The 18,801-nt window shown below is 35.0% G+C and overlaps 1 protein-coding gene across 2 annotated transcripts; it reads left to right on the forward strand.

The window, feature by feature from the left end:
• The first annotated feature begins 1,291 nt into the window (after nt 1–1,291).
• On the forward strand, nt 1,292–17,997 carry LOC110466604 (protein draper-like). 2 transcript variants are annotated; one of them, XM_021523192.1, is made up of 17 exons: nt 1,293–1,677; nt 2,673–2,879; nt 3,606–3,809; nt 4,918–5,049; nt 5,518–5,652; nt 5,901–6,035; nt 6,449–6,592; nt 8,741–8,896; nt 9,269–9,412; nt 12,151–12,306; nt 12,670–12,813; nt 13,492–13,647; nt 14,546–14,686; nt 14,890–15,030; nt 15,472–15,646; nt 16,623–16,666; nt 16,937–17,997. In XM_021523192.1, the coding sequence occupies exons 1-17, from the start codon at nt 1,551–1,553 to the stop codon at nt 17,008–17,010; spliced, it is 2,415 nt and encodes an 804-aa protein (XP_021378867.1). In that variant the 5' UTR covers nt 1,293–1,550; the 3' UTR covers nt 17,011–17,997. The 2 variants fall into 2 exon arrangements, with proteins under 2 accessions (XP_021378868.1, XP_021378867.1); XM_021523193.1 differs by lacking the exon at nt 8,741–8,896 and having other exon boundaries at nt 1,292–1,677.
• Nucleotides 17,998–18,801: the final 804 nt, after the last annotated feature.

An 18,801-nucleotide genomic window follows, 5' to 3' on the forward strand; every position in this document is an offset into this window, starting at 1 on the left:
CGGAGTCAGAATCTTTGTTGTGTGTCCCAAAATCTCGTACTGTGACCTACGGAAACAGATGCTTTGGGAGGGTTTCGGCTACGTTGTGGAATAGCTTACCATCTGCTATTAGGAAGTCAAATACCCTGGCCAAGTTCAAGAGGGACATAAAAACTCACCTCTTCACGTCTGCATTTTAGAATCTTTGCAAAGACGTCATGTAAATTCCACCCTTTTATTTGTGCAATTATGTGCACTTTGCTTGTTAATGTATGAAAGTGATTGCAAGCCTTTGTTGTTTGTTTTCACAATTATAACTATTACTATTATCCATATGTTGTAAAGCGCCTTAGAGTAATTTTACAAATTATATAGGGCGCTATATAAATGCTGTATATTATTTTTATTATTTGCATCCAGTATTACATGAAAATAACCATGGTGACAGTATAGTATCTGTAAACAATATTATATAACCATGTATACATTATTACATATGATTTATTTCTGTATACAGTGCTACATAATATACAAACCCGAAAACAGCATAAAAATGTAATATTTGTACATAGTATTACTCCTTTAACAAACAGGTGTATAGCCAATAAAACTAACCTTGTATCCCCATTAACCTAATATTCCCTGACTAATGAAAAACACAATTTAAAGATAACCGTGTATACGATGTCATATCAAATAACCATTTACGCAGTGTCACATATAAGATAGCAAAATATACAATAATACAAATAAGATAACCCTATATACACTATATATGGTATTCCTGTATGCAATACTGCTTCTACAACAATCCTGTTAACAAAATTATATCTTAAATAACCAATTGTACATAACAAAATGGATGGTATTCCTGTAGAGAGCAGTACCCACACATAAACTTGTGTGCAGTATAACGTCTAAAATAGCCCCGTATACTGCACTATTTAAAACAAATAACCTCGTACGGAATAGCCTTGTATACAGTATGACATCATAAATCGTATATGAACTTTTTTGAATAACCCTATATACAGTTATACATAGTTACGTTAAGTATTACATAGTCATTTAAATAGCCATCAGAATATCTGAAATAACCATACATTCAGAAATGTTTTCTTATGGGCGGCTAGAGGAGAGAGTGTAGCAGAATGATCTTGGTCGATCGGCTAGGTTGATCAGAACTTTGGTTTAAATACCTGCTAACATACCCATACACACTTATAGTTTAGATCCTTCGAACAGGAAAGGTGTAAGGTTTAGGTTTTACCCATGTATGCTAAATGACGACCTTGTTCAACCCTTTATGAATGGTGCATTGGCTCTTTTGTTGTACGGCAGTCTATTTAAATCACAATTGTAAAGGGTGTATAGAATTGAAATCACCATGTTGTTTGTAAGTTATATTTAGAAAGGTGTGTATGTCTTCAAACCTTAACCGTGTGTGGATATACTGTGTTATACTGAACACTCGGTAAAACTGTTTTTAATTTTAGGTAGACGTAGTACTCGTGCATTGGATTACGTCGCTCTCGCTATTGTTATTTGGTATTTGATAGGTAGAATATGTTATGTGGTATACATTGGGATATTTACCGAAGTTATGTGCACGGTCAGTGTATGATAACAGAATGACGACTTCATTCACACACACTTTACTGCTAATTGTTTTGTGGTTTATGCTAGTGGATGGCATGGGTAAGTATTTATGTCTCTTTATTGTATAAACATGACACAGACACACATACCCGGAAATGAAATGAATTTATTCAATGTTGTTCCTAGACATATATACGGCCCAAAATCATATACTACTTTGTTCTTACCACAACCAGAGATACATTTGAGTATCTTCAGTTTGAGTTTAAAATATTTATAAGTGAACTATGCACATTTGTTCCGCCATAGAAAGTCCTCTCTCGCGTGGTCAGTACTGGTACCACTAGTCTATGTCATTTACTATCCAGCCAGTGATTGAGGAGATATTAATCTTTTTGTATTCAAATTCATCCCGATATACCAATTGTTTCAAAGTTGGAAATATATATGATAGATTGATAAACTATACAGCTATGAAAGATGACCCCGTCTCTCGATCCAAGATACGTAGTTTACCAGTTACTAGGAATATTATTGAAATTGCTGCATAAAGGCAATATTTTCTATTACATATAACCAAAATAGTTATTTTTATAAAGAGACCAAAGAAGAACAATATCAGCGAAGCCTTAAATATTGTCACAATTAAAATATAGACACAGTATATAGTATTTTCAAATGGGAGATAACTCCAAGTAGAAATCGACAAAACTCACAATTCAAAATGTAAAAGTACTGTAGCAAAGAAAAGAGAAATTGAATAATATTATAATTTATCTTAAACTTTTTCATATAAAAGGATAAGCATCATTAGACAGTAGTACACGTATAGCACTATCATTAATGCAATAATTCCTTTTTTGTTCACATAAAAATAGTTATATGTCCTAACAAGAGGTAAACATTTTACAATAGTTATATTGACAACATTCTTTGTAGTTTATACATTTTTTTGTAATTGAAGCGTTCTTTTACAAAGAACCCATAATCCTCAATCATGGAAAATATATTCTTGTCTACTTTTTTTAATTTAAGTGAATGCATTTAACATTAACGATTATTGTTGAAGACATTTTCTGTTATCAACATTGCAGTAAACCTGAAATCGGGAATGGTGACGAGTTCAAGTCAAGCCCATGATCCCTACTTCTCGCCTAAGGCGGTGGACGGACTATACGGGTCAAACCCACTGACTCACTGTTTTGTGTCCGCCAATTCTCAGATATCCACTGCTTGGTGGATGGGCGACATCGGTCACGTGTCCAGGATCATCAACATCGATATTCAGTTCCGGGAAGGAAGTCAGTAAATATTTTATTTCATATAAATACTCTCGTCTCCCTTTGATTACCTGCTTCTTGTTGAAATAGAGTTTGAAATGATAAGAACGCAGATCGATTTGCATGGCCTATACCTCATGTATGTCTATACAATGTATTGTCAGGAAGGACGTTTGATTTATTCTTGACATTTTGTTGTCTTTGTAAATAATAATATAATAGAACTTTTTATTGTTTTCACCTATGAAAAGCAAAGGTGATGCCGTAGCTAGTATTTCCAAAGATAGTCTATTTGAAACGAGAGGCACTTATAGTAAACTAACAGCCTGTCGCAACGTGTGATAGGGAAATTAAAAGGACAGAGGGCACGTGGTTGACTAGTCCGAATTATTCTGATGTTTTATCGACTTTTTTTATATCGGTCTGTCGTCGATGAGACCGATATAAAAAAAGTCGATAAAACGTTAGAATAATTCGGACTAGTGGTTGACATACTGTATCTATTACAAAATGTATTCGGTGCAATCACGTGAATGTGTTTCGTTCATATTACAATAAATGTAAGCGTTTCAAAATCTGACCATCAATTTAGAAAAAGCTTTCTATTTCCATTTCGTGAAATATTTTAACTTGATGGACAACTTGAACTGTTGGCAGGTAGATCTACCAAAACTTTTTTTCATTATCATCAACTGTTTAATGTGATACGTTATTAATGATGTTTTGCTTAATTAAATGTCATTTTAGCTGGCAGACAAAAAGGCTACTTTTTATACGTTTCAAATTCGTCCTCGTGGACTAACGGAAAGTTGTGTTACCATGACAACAACCCCGACGTCGTTCCTGATGTCATACAGAACAAGACGTGTGAGCTAGATGGACGTTACGTTATGGTGGTCATTCACAGCGACTCTTACGCTTTCGTTGAGATATGTGAAATCGACGTTTATGGTATGTATTTACAAGTAGTCTATATGGTCATGCAAGATTCGTACTAGTATGAACTATTGCATGTCTGTGTGGAAAAATATTATGCATGCGTAACCAAGACTACATGTAGTTCAAAGATCTCCGTACCACTGCCAAATAATGTCACTTAGTGTTTGACTCGGAGTCTGGCATGACTAGAGCTTTACTTAATTAGTTCTGAGAGGAATTCAAAACCTGGACTTCAGGTTGATGCAATATCACGCTAACCGATTGAGCTACTTGGTCAACAAAAGTGCTGTGGTCCAACTATGCTACATATTATATCCAAACGGGAGTTACGGAGAGGTTGATGAATACAGAAAAAACACGGCGCAGTGGGACAAGAGTCATTAAAGACCTAACGTTTACGTTGTGATTTATCAGCGGGCTTTGTCTGATCTTCCTAAGATACGGCAGCGTGTATGAGTCAGAAAGAATCCTGAAATCAATTGCAACTTGTTTATCTGAAGAAAACAAATTGTTACATTTTAATATGATTTTGCTTTAACAATTCATCATAAATGCTGTAACAAACATGAACCGGGAAAGCAGCAAAACAAACAGGAAATGACATCATAAACCCACCGAAACGTTGACAACATAATCGAATGTTCTGTCATTCAATAACATATATTCATTAGTATGTATCAAAAAATAATCTTGTTCTCCATAGAGATTTTTCTTGGGTCTCAATGTACTAAAGATTTACAAGGTGTGGGTTGTTAATATAAATTCTTAAGATGTGGATTTACACAATATTTTACAGGGTGTGGTTTTAGACTATATTTTACAGAATGAAGATTTTGACTATATTTTACATGGTGTGGCTTTCGAATATATTTTACAGGGTGTGGATTGTGACTATATTTTACAGGGTGTGTATTGTGACTATATTTTACAGGGCGTGGATTGTGACTATATTTTACAAGGTGTGGATTGTGACTATATTTTACAGGGTGTGGATTGTGACTATATTTTACAGGGTGTAGATTGTGACTTTATTTTACAGGGCGTGGATTGTGACTATATTTTACAGGGTGTGGATTATGATTATATTTTTACATGGAGTGGAATGATTATATTTTTACAGGGTGTCGATCCAAATTTTACGGTGAGAAATGTGAATTCCCTTGTTACTGTAAACAAGGGTGTAATGTCACATCTGGGATTTGTGACACTCCGGAATGTCTGCCGGGATGGAAGGGTATGCGGTGTGATACAAGTGAGTAGATTTGGATTAGATATACATTTGTATAACCTTATACCTGTAAAGTATGTAAGACTAATCGCCCTTTATAGCAAACCTCTTAATGTAAAAATTAAACTATTACATTTATACACCTTTCACATATGTAGTTAATTTATTAACAGGGTCCCGATTAAAATATATTGTACTGTTATGTTAATGCGGAAATCAGTATTGTATTGCGTAATTATTTTTCTATATATTATAAACTCTTTATTTACATACAGTGTATAGATATATCATAAACAGGTGTATACATGGATGAAAAACCAGCAGCATGATCAGTTTTACTTTATCCGAATTTATAGAGAATAAAATAATCAAAATCTTCCATGTTTTCCAAATCATTCTTATCAATATTTTTTTTATAATCTTTGTTCGTGCAAGGATAAAATGTAAGTAAGGAATTTTTGAACTTGTCAATTACCCACTTACCTATTGCAGAATGTGGACCACACCTATTTGGCGCTAACTGTAGTCAGGTGTGTCAATGTCGAGAGTCGGGATGCCACCACATAACGGGATACTGCGACAAGCCGACCTGTCTTCCGGGTTACCGAGGTGACAGTTGTAATCGAGGTAAGTAGCGCAAATAGTCAGTTTCAAACTAAAGAAATTAAGCTTTGAAGGCCATTATTTGTGATACTGTCATGGAAGTATCAGGAAAAAAGGAAGAATAATTAAATCTTTTGTCGCAAGCTTTTCGAATAAAGGACTGTATTTAAATTATGCCAGGTTTTCTTACCCTGCCTTTATGATATGTGACTAAAACAAACCGGGATGTATTATTATGATACGTTTAGATATATATTTGTATACTTTTTTAGAGTGTGCACCTGGGACATTCGGGGGAAAGTGCAGCAATGAATGTCACTGTGAGACTTCCGGGTGTAGTCATGTGACAGGAATTTGTAAAACACCCGGATGTAGCAGAGGATGGCATGGTATCACATGTAGTGAAGGTAATGTTGTGACTTCATGGTAGTGTAGCTTGTTTTGTTTTCAGTTTTAACTGCTAGGCCCGAATTATTACAAAAATAGACCACTTGATCCGATATTGTAGATTTTGTTGTTGTCATCTGGACCTTTTGGTCCCAAAGTTGATAATTCCTTTGCATGATCCTCCTGACATAGTTTTTTTCTGGATATATAATTCGGTTGATTTGGAAAACTTCACATATTATTTACATTCGAGTTCACCCTAAAATAAAATAAATTGAATTTATTAAATGAAATTTAGTGTTCCAAAGTTTATCAGATTTGTTCAATGAATATTACATGTAAAATAGAAGCCAAACCCCCTAAATAAAATCACAATTGTCTAATGTTATGTGTTAAGTGAAGGTGGATATAAATGTCATTATCATTATCACAGCCTGTGGTCCAGGAACGTTCGGGGAGGACTGTAACCAAACGTGTCATTGTCTGGTAACGGGATGTAATCCTTTCATTGGTTCCTGCTACGAACCCGGATGTGAGCAGGGTTGGAGTGGAGACTCATGTGACATAAAATCAGAAAGTACGTTAAGTTCTTGACTTTTCCCTCGATAAAATGATAACTGCGTTTATTGTTCAGGTATCCTGTATATATTATCTGAAAATGACCACTTATTTTATTATGATGCTCAGGTCAAATATTTAAATCCCACATATATTAAAGGAGTATGCCTAGCAGGTCAGTCTGTTTTAATCCCACATATATTAAAGGAGTATGCCTAGCAGGTCAGATTGTGGTCCGTACCAGCTGTTTATAAGTGTTTTGAATTGCGTAAGTGTTGTTGCTGTTCGAAAGTGGTCTGGCAGATAATTCCATATTTTTGGTGCTTCAGATCGAAAAGAGTGTTTGCCAAATTTGGTTGTTCTTACTTGTGGTATGTCTGCTGTGTTGTGGTATCTAAAGGAGTATGGCTTTTGTGTGGTACTGATGAGGTCATGCAGGTATGTGGGTGTTTGTTTGTTTGTAATTTTGTATACTTCGATTGCAAAATTTCTGAGGCGTCTAATTTTGAGGGATGGTAATTTTGAGCGGGCCAATAAAACTTTGTATGTACATGTGTGGTCGTCGTATATGAATCTGAGTGCCCTTTCCTGTATTTTTTCCATTTTTTTTGTGTTTGTTTCGCCACAGAAATGCCATGTGAGGGGACAGAAGTTAAAGTTTGAGAGGATGAATGAGTGATATATAGTGAGTTTGCCTAGTCTGTTTAAGTGTCTGCCTATTCGTTTTAGTACGTTTAATTGTCTAGATGCTTTTTTACAAGTGTTTGAGATGTGTGTATGAAAGTTTAGTTGGAAATCTATGGTGACACCTAGCAATTTCACTTCTGGTTCGCAGTTAATCAAATTGTTCTGTCCTAAACTAAATGTGATATTTTCTTGTTGTGTTTTTTTGCCTATAGCCATTGCCTGGAATTTGTCTGGATTTGCCTGCATGTGGTTGTCTGCGAACCAGTGTATTAGTGCGTCGCTGTCTGTCTGTAGTGAAGATTTGACTATGTCTAGTGAGGAGTGTGCTTTGCTGAGTGTGTTGTCGTCGGCATAGTTGTACAGGCTGCTATGTTCTATGTGAAATGGTATATGTCGTTGATAAAAATGTTGAAAAGAATAGGGCCTAAAATTGATCCTTGGGTTACCCCATTGTTTAAATTTTGAAATGTGCTAGTGGTTTTGCCAAGTTTGACGCATTGTTTTCTATTACTTAAATAGTCCGAAAGTAAATTTGTTGCCGACTGATCTAAACCATGATTTTGGAGTTTGAGAAGAAGAAGGTTGTGGGGCAAACAGTCAAAGGCCTTTGAGAGATCCATCAGTATGCAGGCTACATACTGATTTTGGTCTAGTGCCATCTTCCAGTCCTCGATGACTCTCAGTAATGCCGTTGACACCCATATCCTGCTCTAAATGCAGAGAGATAAGGGTGAAAAACGTCATCAAAGAAGTCACTGAGTTGGGAATGTATGGATCTCTCAAAAATCTTGGAAAGTGCCGGGAGAATGCTGACGGGTCTGTAGTTGCCTTTGTCAAGTGTACTGTTTTTCTTGTGTATTGGTCTGACTTGTGCTGATTTTAGGTTGTCTGGAAAGGTGGAGGTGGATAGGGCGGTATTGACAAGTGTAGTGACTGGTTTAGTGATGGCGGGTTGTGCTAAACGTAATAATTTAGGCGATATGTTATCGTAGCCCGTTGCTTTCTTAGGGTTTATTTTGTTAAATTGTTTATGTATGAATTGTTCGTCTACTGGTTTAAATTTGAATTGACTCATTTGAGTGTTGTGTTTCTGGTTTTCTGTGATTTTTTGTAAACTAGGGTGGGTATTGTTTATGTCGATGCTGTTTGTACCTATTTCTTTTGCTACGTTAACAAAAAAGTTGTTAAAAATTTCTGCTACTTCTGTTTGCTCATTAACTATTTTCTCTTCATCTAGGACGATGTCAATTTGTTTTTGATTTCCTTTGTTGGTTATAAAAGGTTTAATTGTGTCCCAAAAGTTTTGCGTGTTTTGCCCCCCTGTACATTTGGACATGTACAGGGGGACAGTTAACGACGTTATGTTATTGTCACGGTAAAGGGAACACTCAAAGCTATTAACGGTATATCATTATTATACCAAGATTAACTAAATAAATATGAGAGAAAGCAACTTATAATGATTGCTTTTAATCAATAGTTAACGAGACATCATCTGATGAATGTGAGTTTGGAAAATTCGGAAAGACATGTTCCCAACACTGTTATTGTGATGTTGGGGACTGTGATCACGTGACAGGCACATGCTTGAAACCCGGATGTATGCCGGGATGGAGAGGGGCAGCATGTGATCAAAGTGAGTTCAACATGTTCAATGGTTTGTGAGTAATTTTCATCAGAAAGTACCCACTCTACTTGAGTACGCGCTGTATTGTAGCTGTGTACGGCAACGGTTGTTTTGTGCCGCTTCCTGTTTGTTACGTTAAAAGTATTTTTTCTGGAAATATGATTCGGGTGATTTGGAAAACTTCACATATTCTTTACAGCCTTGTTCATCTTAAAATAAAATAAATGTATTAAATAAAAAATTAAGTGTTCCAAAGCTCATCAGATTTGTTGAATGAATAGTACATGTAAAACAGAAGCCAAACCCCCTAAATAAAATCACAATTGCCTACTGTAATGTGTTAAGTGAAGGTGGATATAAATGTCATTATCATTATCACAGCCTGTGGTCCAGGAACGTTCGGGGAGGACTGTAACCAAACGTGTCATTGTCTGGTAACGGGATGTAATCCTTTCATTGGTTCCTGCTACGAACCCGGATGTGAACAGGGTTGGAGTGGAGACTCATGTGACGTAAAATCAGAAAGTACGTTAAGTTCTTGACTTTTTCCCCGATAAAATGATAACTGCGTTTATTGTTCAGACATCCTTTATACATTATCTGAAAATGACCACTTATTTTATTATGATGCTCAGGACAAATATTTAAATCCCACATATATTAAAGGCAGGTCAGTCTGTTTTAATCCCACATATATTAAAGGAGTATGCCAAGCAGGTCTGTCTGTTTTAACAAAAGTTGGTAACTTGTCGATATATATGTATGTACAAAAATGTATGATAAATAAGCAAGTAAGTGTTCACATAATTCTCCGTGTCATATGAACTTTCTAAAATGTTTTGCTTCCATACCGGCAGCAGACCAATGAAATAAATGCATGTTTATACAGATAAAACCTTTTGTCATGCTGGTAAATTTGGCGAAGCTTGCGTCCATGGGTGTCATTGTAAGATACAAGGTTGTTACCCGAAGTCAAAGTCAAAGTCAAACGTTTTATTTATAGTCGGTACATGGTATAACAATACAACATTAGCTCTAAGGAGCTATTAAAACCGACTAACATACAGGACATATACATTGCATAATAAAACAGTTACAAAGTCAATACTTTACTCATACATCACATTTCATTTTCAGCTAGGTTAGCACTATCATTTCTTAAAGGCACATGTACACAAGTAGCTGTTTAAAATAGCAGATATCAGTCTAAAAACATGGGGTGTAAAAGCATATTTAAAAACCTTGTGTTCTTGTATGAGAGTAATAAGTGATGCTATGTTGTTGTGTGGTATATTACGTAGATTGTTTGCATGTGACACATTTATATTGTGGTCCGTACCAGCTGTTTATAAGTGTTTTGAATTGCGAAAGTGTTGTTGCTGTTCGAAAGTGGTCTGGCAGAGAATTCCATATTTTTGGTGCTTCAGATCGAAAAGAGTGTTTGCCAAGTTTGGTTGTTCTTACTTGTGGAATGTCTGCTGTGTTGTGGTATCTAAAGGAGTATGGCTTTTGTGTGGTACTGATGAGGTCATGCAGGTATGTGGGTGTTTGTTTGTTTGTAATTTTGTATACTTCGATTGCAAAATTTCTGAGGCGTCTAATTTTGAGGGATGGTAATTTTGAGCGGGCCAATAAAACTTCGTATGTACATGTGTGGTCGTCGTATATGAATCTGAGTGCCCTTTCATGTATTTTTCCATTTTTTTTGTGTTTGTTTCGCCACAGAAATGCCATGTTAGGGGACAGAAGTTAAAGTTTGAGAGGATGAATGAGTGATATATTGTGAGTTTGCCTAGTCTGTTTAAGTGTCTGCCTATTCGTTTTAGTACGTTTAATTGTCTAGATGCTTTTTTACAAGTGTTTGAGATGTGTGTATGAAAGTTTAGTTGGAAATCTAAGGTGACACCTAGCAATTTCACTTCTGGTTCGTAGTTAATCAAATTGTTCTGTCCTAAACTAAATGTGATATTTTCTTGTTGTGTTTTTTTGCCTATAGCCATTGCCTGGAATTTGTCTGGATTTGCCTGCATGTGGTTGTCTGCCAACCAGTGTATTAGTGCGTCGCTGTCTGTCTGTAGTGAAGATTTGACTATGTCTAGTGAGGAATGTGCTTTGCTAAGTGTGTTGTCGTCGGCATAGTTGTACAGGCTGCTATGTTCTATGAAATGGTATATGTCGTTGATAAAAATATTGAAAAGAATAGGGCCTAAAATTGATCCTTGGGGTACCCCATTGTTTAAGTTTTGAAATGTGCTAGTGGTTTTGTCAAGTTTGACGCATTGTTTTCTATTACTTAAATAGTCCGAAAGTAAATTTGTTGCCGACTGATCTAAACCATAATTTTGGAGTTTGAGAAGAAGAAGGTTGTGGGGCAAACAGTCAAAGGCCTTTGAGAGATCCATCAGTATGCAGGCTACATACTGATTTTGGTCTAGTGCCATCTTCCAGTCCTCGATGACTCTCAGTAATGCCGTTTGACACCCATATCCTGCTCTAAATGCAGAGAGATAAGGGTGAAAAACGTCATCAAAGAAGTCACTGAGTTGGGAATGTATGGATCTCTCAAAAATCTTGGAAAGTGCCGGGAGAATGCTGACGGGTCTGTAGTTGCCTTTGTCAAGTGTACTGTTTTTCTTGTGTATTGGTCTGACTTGTGCTGATTTTAGGTTGTCTGGAAAGGTGGAGGTGGATAGGGCGGTATTGACAAGTGTAGTGACTGGTTTAGTGATGGCGGGTTGTGCTAAACGTAATAATTTAGGCGATATGTTATCGTAGCCCGTTGCTTTCTTAGGGTTTATTTTGTTAAATTGTTTATGTATGAATTGTTCGTCTACTGGTTTAAATTTGAATTGACTCATTTGAGTGTTGTGTTTCTGGTTTTCTGTGATTTTTTGTAAACTAGGGTGGGTATTGTTTATGTCGATGCTGTTTGTACCTATTTCTTTTGCTACGTTAACAAAAAAGTTGTTAAAAAATTCTGCTACTTCTGTTTGCTCATTAACTATTTTCTCTTCATCTAGGACGATGTCAATTTGTTTTTGATTTCCTTTGTTGGGTATAAAAGGTTTAATTGTGTCCCAAAAGTTTTGCGTGTTTTGCCCCCCTGTACATTTGGACATGTACAGGGGGACAGTTAACGACGTTATGTTATTGTCACGGTAAAGGGAACACTCAAAGCTATTAACGGTATATCATTATTATACCAAGATTAACTAAATAAATATGAGAGAAAGCAACTTATATTGATTGCTTTTAATCAATAGTTAACGAGACATCATCTGATGAATGTGAGTTTGGAAAATTCGGAAAGACATGTTCCCAACACTGTTATTGTGATGTTGGGGACTGTGATCACGTGACAGGCACATGCTTGAAACCCGGATGTATGCCGGGATGGAGAGGGGCAGCATGTGATCAAAGTGAGTTCAACATGTTCAATGGTTTGTAAGTAATTTTCATCAGAAAGTACCCACTCTTCTTGAGTACGCGGTGTATTGTAGCTGTGTACGGCAACGGTTGTTTTGTGCCGCTTCCTGTTTGTTACTTTAAAAGTATTTTTTTCTGGATATATGATTCGGGTGATTTGGAAACTTCACATATTCTTTACAGTCTTGTTCATCTTAAAATAAAATAAATGTATTAAATAGAAAATTAAGTGTTCCAAAGCTCATCAGATTTTTTGAATGAATAGTACAGAAGTCAAACCCCCTAAATAAAATCACAATTGCCTAATGTAATGTGTTAAGTTAAGGTGGATATAAATGTCATTATCATTATCACAGCCTGTGGTCCAGGAACGTTCGGGGAGGACTGTAACCAAACGTGTCATTGTCTGGTAACGGGATGTAATCCTTTCAATGGTTCCTGCTACGAACCCGGATGTGAACAGGGTTGGAGTGGAGACTCCTGTGACATAAAATCAGAAAGTACGTTAAGTTCTTGACTTTTCCCTCGATAAAATGATAACTGCGTTTATTGTTCAGGTATCCTGTATATATTATCTGAAAATGACCACTTATTTTTTTATGATGCGCAGGTCAGATATTTAAATCCCACATATATTAAAGGAGTATGCCTAGCAGGGCAGTCTGTTTTAATCCTACATATATTAAAGGAGAATGCCTAGCAGGTCAGTCTGTTTCAATCCCACATATATTAAAGGTGTATGCCAAGCAGGTCAGTCTGTTTCAATCCCACATATATTAAATGAGTATGCCTAGCAGGGCAGTCTGTTTTAATCCTACATATATTAAAGGAGTATGCCAAGAAGGTCTGTCTGTGTTAACAAAAGTTGGTAACTTGTCGATATATATGTATGTACAAAAATGTCTGATAAATAAGCAAGTAAGTGTTCACATAATTCTCCGTGTCATATGAACTTTCTAAAATGTTTTGCTTCCATACCTGCAGCAGACCAATGAAATAAATGCATGTTTATACAGATAAAACCTTTTGTCATGCTGGTAAATTTGGCGAAGCTTGTGTCCATGGGTGTCATTGTAAGATACAAGATTGTAACCCAGTTAACGTTATGTAATTTTCAAGGTAAAGGGAACACTCAAAGTTATTAACGGTATATCAACATGATTTCTTTCAATCAATAGTTAACGAGACATCATCTGATGAATGTGAGTTTGGAAAATTCGGAAAGACATGTTCTCAACACTGTTATTGTGATGTTGGGGACTGTGATCACGTGACAGGCACATGCTTGAAACCCGGATGTATGCCGGGATGGAGAGGGGCAGCATGTGATCAAAGTGAGTTCAACATGTTCAATGGTTTGTGAATAATTTTCATCCGAAAGTACCCACTTCACTTGAGTGCGCGGTGTCTTTTTGATTCTTTAAAAGTCCTACCGTATTTATTCCTCTCCAAATTATTGTTTGTCTACGAACTATTCTGACAAATGAGGAGTACATTACGACTATTGAACTTCCATTTAACTTTACACAGTTGTTCTAAACAATACAATTTATTTGTGTTGATGTGAAACCAAAATGCTGCATAGGGAAGACAAACAACGGAAATAAAGTTATGTTAGCCAATGTTTTCTTCCAAGATATATAAGAGTTTCTTGATATAAATTATCTGTAGTATACTTCAAATTTGAAATATATCATTTCGTTTCCTTCCGTTTTCGAACAAATTAAGGACAGTGACTGAAGGCTTCCCCAAGGTCGCTGGAAGCTGAACTGTTTTTTAAGAGAACATTTGTTCAGAAATATTGGGAGCTGAATAATTTGTAATGCAATGCTTGAAAAATTATGTAAAATAATGGTTCACAGAATAAATGACTGCAACAAGTATGGATATTTGACTTACCGATGCTCTCCGTAGATCAATACTAATCTCATACATTTTTTTGGGAAGCAGGATAAACGTTTGGACAAGTAATAAGTCTAAAGGCAGGCACTTTATATTATATCACATAGTTTAACTTAAAAAAATATATCCTTCATCCAATACCATTGTTTTCTTTGAACAAATCCATACTCACGGTAAACACGCACAATTTGGAAATATATTTATTATACAATATGTAATTCAATGTAAATCCAAACTATTTACATTTAGCATATCAGATTGAATTGTTTTTTTGCTTGAATGAAGATAAGCATATCATTATATGAAAATTAACTCGTTTTTTTTAAACAGTATGTGATACTGGAACGTTTGGTGAAAACTGTAACAACATGTGTCACTGTTTGTACCCCGGATGTGACCACGTTAACGGTACCTGTTACCGAAAGGAAGTACTTTGTCAGGGCGGTTGGACGGGCGAATCTTGTGATGGAGGTAAGTAACTAAATATTATATCACGGTCTTGTCTCTTTAATTTAACGAATGATTTTGTACTTTATACATATCAATTTATGTCTTCCTGTTTTATTCTCTTACAACTCTTACTTAACATATGCAGCAACCTTTATACTTACAATGTCGCTTGTATGAATCTACCCAGTTATAAAAATAAGTCAATGTTTCCTCTGCTTTAAAAGCTTGCCCAGCAGGTTCCTTCGGTACGCGGTGCAGCAAGAAATGTCACTGTAGATTCCCCGGATGTCATCACGTGACTGGAACATGTGACAAAATAGCGGCTGGTTGTCTTGACGGATGGAAAGGGGATGCTTGTGATAAAGGTAGCGAATCATTCAGATAGTGAAATTCGGTCGATTGTCATTTCAAATATATTGATTTTCTACAGAACACAAATCATTCTTTCCATGGCGTACCTTGAGGTGACAATAGTTATTTTAAATTGTGATGAATCTAAGCGTATGTGGTAGGAATGTTATAGATTTGTCACTGTTGCAAGGATTTTCTAAGGTTTATGTTCTAATTTTAACTGGGTTTCTACTTCGTACATTCTGAAGAAAATTAAAACAAAAACTTGGCATTTCAATCAGAAATAATATTATTTTTCATTGTTTTTCAAATGATTAAGCCATAACGTCTTATAAGTCCTATATCTTAAAAACATGTAATACCAACTATATTTTGATTTGAGTATTAAGTATATTCCATAGTACATTACCGTTATGAAGATTTAAAAGTAACCCAAATCACCTCTATCATTGAAGCTGAAGACGCAGTGCATGCTTGTCCAAATAGTCAGGATCTGCTCACAGCCATTCACGACTCTGTCCATGTGTGTCCAAATAATCAGGATCTGGACACTGCAATCCTACTTTGCGTTTTGTTTGGTATTTTGCTGTCAATGACAGGCAACGCCATTACGATGATGTTGATTGTCAGGTGAGACATCACTGTAAAATAGTCGTAACTTGAAAGGCTATGTGGACGAGACCATTAGTTAAATATATAGAAGTCTGTATTCTGGTAAGAAGTAAAAAGTCACAAATCCATATAGAACAGAGCATCAAGTAGGCGAACACCATCTGGAAACATTCATTTCGTTTTAATTAAAAGATTCAATATATTCAATTTAACGACGATATTTTCTAGGCTCGTATCCATGAAAACCATTCTCATACTTAGACTATTTTTTTTATTCTGGTGATAAATAAATAAAATATACATGCTGTCAATGACGTGAAAGATGTTTTGACAGTCTTCAACCCAAACACTTTCTTGAATATTTGTGCTTGATCTTTTTTACCTTGTCATATGAAGAAAGCGAGTTACAAGCAAGTTAATTTGAATCAGAATCAATGGTTTAGCACAAAAATATGTTCATGAATACGGGACATTGAGGAACTGTTTCAGATTAAACAAGTTTCTTTAATCAATATCTAGTTTATATATACCTAAATTGAAATCTGGACACAGTTTATAAAACTGTTTAAGCTTTTCACTAATACTTAAGGCATTATTTTGAAGGTAGTGCATATTAAGCTATAGGTGAAGTTTTGTAAAACTGGGATCGGGTTCTGACTGATTGTAAATATACTGAACCGAAAAAGATACGCGACTTACAAAATTGTTATGTATTTTGTATCAAACATACATATAGCTGTAAAACAATCGGGGTAATAATTGTGCACCCTGACTATAACCCTAACCAATGTCCAACATCAATCGGGTGTAACGAGAAACTGCATCCTGTGTTGTTTTAGTTTACAATCTCTATATATTTACGTTAAATTAATGCATTTCATTTAGGAATCTGAAAAGGATCACATAATACATGTATTGAACACATTATACTGACCGAATCTTGATGTTTTCGATGTAACATAACCGACTGAAATATTTCTTTTTTTTTACATAGGCGAAAATGTTGTCAGAAGAGGCAGGATTTGTACACACTAGACGGTATTAGTATACATTTGTTTACATTAAATCATACTGTTCAATCAATGTATTAATTAAATTTTACGTGTTTTCTTTGATAGAAAGAAAATCTGTCTGGTGTCAGATGTCGTATGCGTTATGTTAGACGTCGTATATGTCATTTATCTTTGTTTTCAAAGTTTTCGGCGTTAGTACAATTATATGTGGCATTTAACATAGAAAATAAATGATAAACACTTTAAAGTATTATTGTAATTTGTAATATTGTTTTTTTTGTTTCTTTAATTACAGGAGGAATTGTAAACAAAACATACGATGATTTGAACCTTCCAAATAACGAAGAAACCGCATGCTCTTCAACATAAGTCATCAATATGTTTCAATTGGAAACCTGTCTAGACAAAGCATGCTGGTGTGGACCAGCAATACAGAAAATAGTTGATATCTGGCATATCGTTCAACCAGGAAATGATTGTGGTTCAATAACGAATACAAACTATAATCAGATCAGCACTACAATGTTTTTTTTAATCAAATTGTTACATATTATAATCATATATCGAAGCCCCATTCGTTCTTATACTCAGATGAAAATAAAATTTATATACATTTATCAACTAGCTATCCCATTACCATTTTAATTAATCTCGACAAATTTAAAAAGGAAGGACATTTGTTTCAGCATATCATATCGTTTAATATATTTTCTGTTTTTTTTTTTTTATCTTTTTAAGACCTTTATCTGTATTTTAAGTTGGTTTTATCGTATAATCTGCCATACGTAGTCAACCAGATTTACTTTCCAGTAAGATTTAAAAAAGGTCAAAGCTGCTAACTGTCGAAACAAGTCAAATATAGGTCAGTTTTAGAACTACTTATAAACACGGAAACACAATAATTTGATAATATTCAGTCTACAAGGCAGCATCAGTTCCTTTAAAAAAAGAGTTCCAGGTGATGGGATCATTTTGTTGATATTTCTTTCCAGTTTTAAAACATTAAAACGGATGACCTTTTACTCGATTCTCGATATTGTCAATAATATGCTTCCGCGGCCATACCTTTTAAAGTTATTTGTTTATCGAATGATCAAAATAAAACATGGGAATTTTTATATTAATACCGCCACCTTAATGGACCTAAACTAAGCTGAAATATCTTATATATATATCATATCACTTATTTCTATATTGTTTTCTCCACTTGTTATATTTCTGGCAAAATCCCAGAACTTTCACGATTCTGATAAATCTAATCATGATTTTTTTTCTATTTTATAATATGATGTTGCTAACTGGTCGAAAATGTTGAATTTATTCTATTTGGAAGCCTATTTGTTTGTTGAATAAACATATGTTATAAAGCATATCGTATGTCGTATATTAGATTTTGTTAATTTGGTAACATTAGATGAGACAGCTCTGGCAAGGAGCTTGATGACTCCGCGAATCAGCATCATAAAATATCATCAATATTTATTTGATAGATAAAAAAAATCATTCAATAATAAAGTTTGAACCATAATCGCCATTTAAGTACAAGAGTTATCTCCCTTTATTCGATGTTCATTAGGCAGCAACAAACGCCTGCCTAAGGTTGTGGTAGTCATTTACCAACTTTATATGAATACGCCAGAGTTATGTCCCTTAGTATTACTTCATTTAAGTACCATTGCCTCCTAAATATGATCAAAATTTTAGACCACATATATATTATGAATTACGAAGGTTTTTTTTATTATTGAAGAGAATCACAAAGTGCTATCAAAACCATAATTCAAACTTAAAATCGAGGAAACAAAGGACAGTTTCTCGCATTAAGTCCAGGCCTTTTGCTTCATCGACGATACCCACTATGTAAATCTTCGATCGAATCCAAAAGTATTGCCAAGTCATGAAAATGTGAGCTGGGGTAGTCACATGTAAATCACAAGACGCATCACTAAGCTTTATCAAAATGTTGACATCAATGTTGCTCACGGTAATGGAATATTATAAAATGGTTTCATAATAGCGACGATGAAACTTACCAATAGTCTTCATTAACCAGCATATCCCTTTACCTTGCGTCGTATGTTTAATTCGTCAGTATATAACATAAAATGCAATATTTTGATCGAACATTTTAATTTCGAATCAATTTGTAGATGTAAAACT

Source organism: Mizuhopecten yessoensis, unplaced genomic scaffold (genome assembly GCF_002113885.1).
Source record: "Mizuhopecten yessoensis strain PY_sf001 unplaced genomic scaffold, ASM211388v2 scaffold11139, whole genome shotgun sequence".
Classification (NCBI taxonomy): domain Eukaryota; kingdom Metazoa; phylum Mollusca; class Bivalvia; order Pectinida; family Pectinidae; genus Mizuhopecten; species Mizuhopecten yessoensis.

What these genes read in the sequence shown, in the direction of transcription:
- LOC110466604 (XM_021523192.1), top strand. Translation starts at nt 1,551, where the DNA reads ATGTGGTATACATTGGGATATTTACCGAAGTTATGTGCACGGTCAGTG. An exon ending in ATGTGAAATCGACGTTTATG is followed by an intron (nt 3,810 to 4,917) that starts GTATGTATTTAC and finishes ATATTTTTACAG; the next exon opens with GGTGTCGATCCAAATTTTAC. An exon ending in AGGTGACAGTTGTAATCGAG is followed by an intron (nt 5,653 to 5,900) that starts GTAAGTAGCGCA and finishes ATACTTTTTTAG; the next exon opens with AGTGTGCACCTGGGACATTC.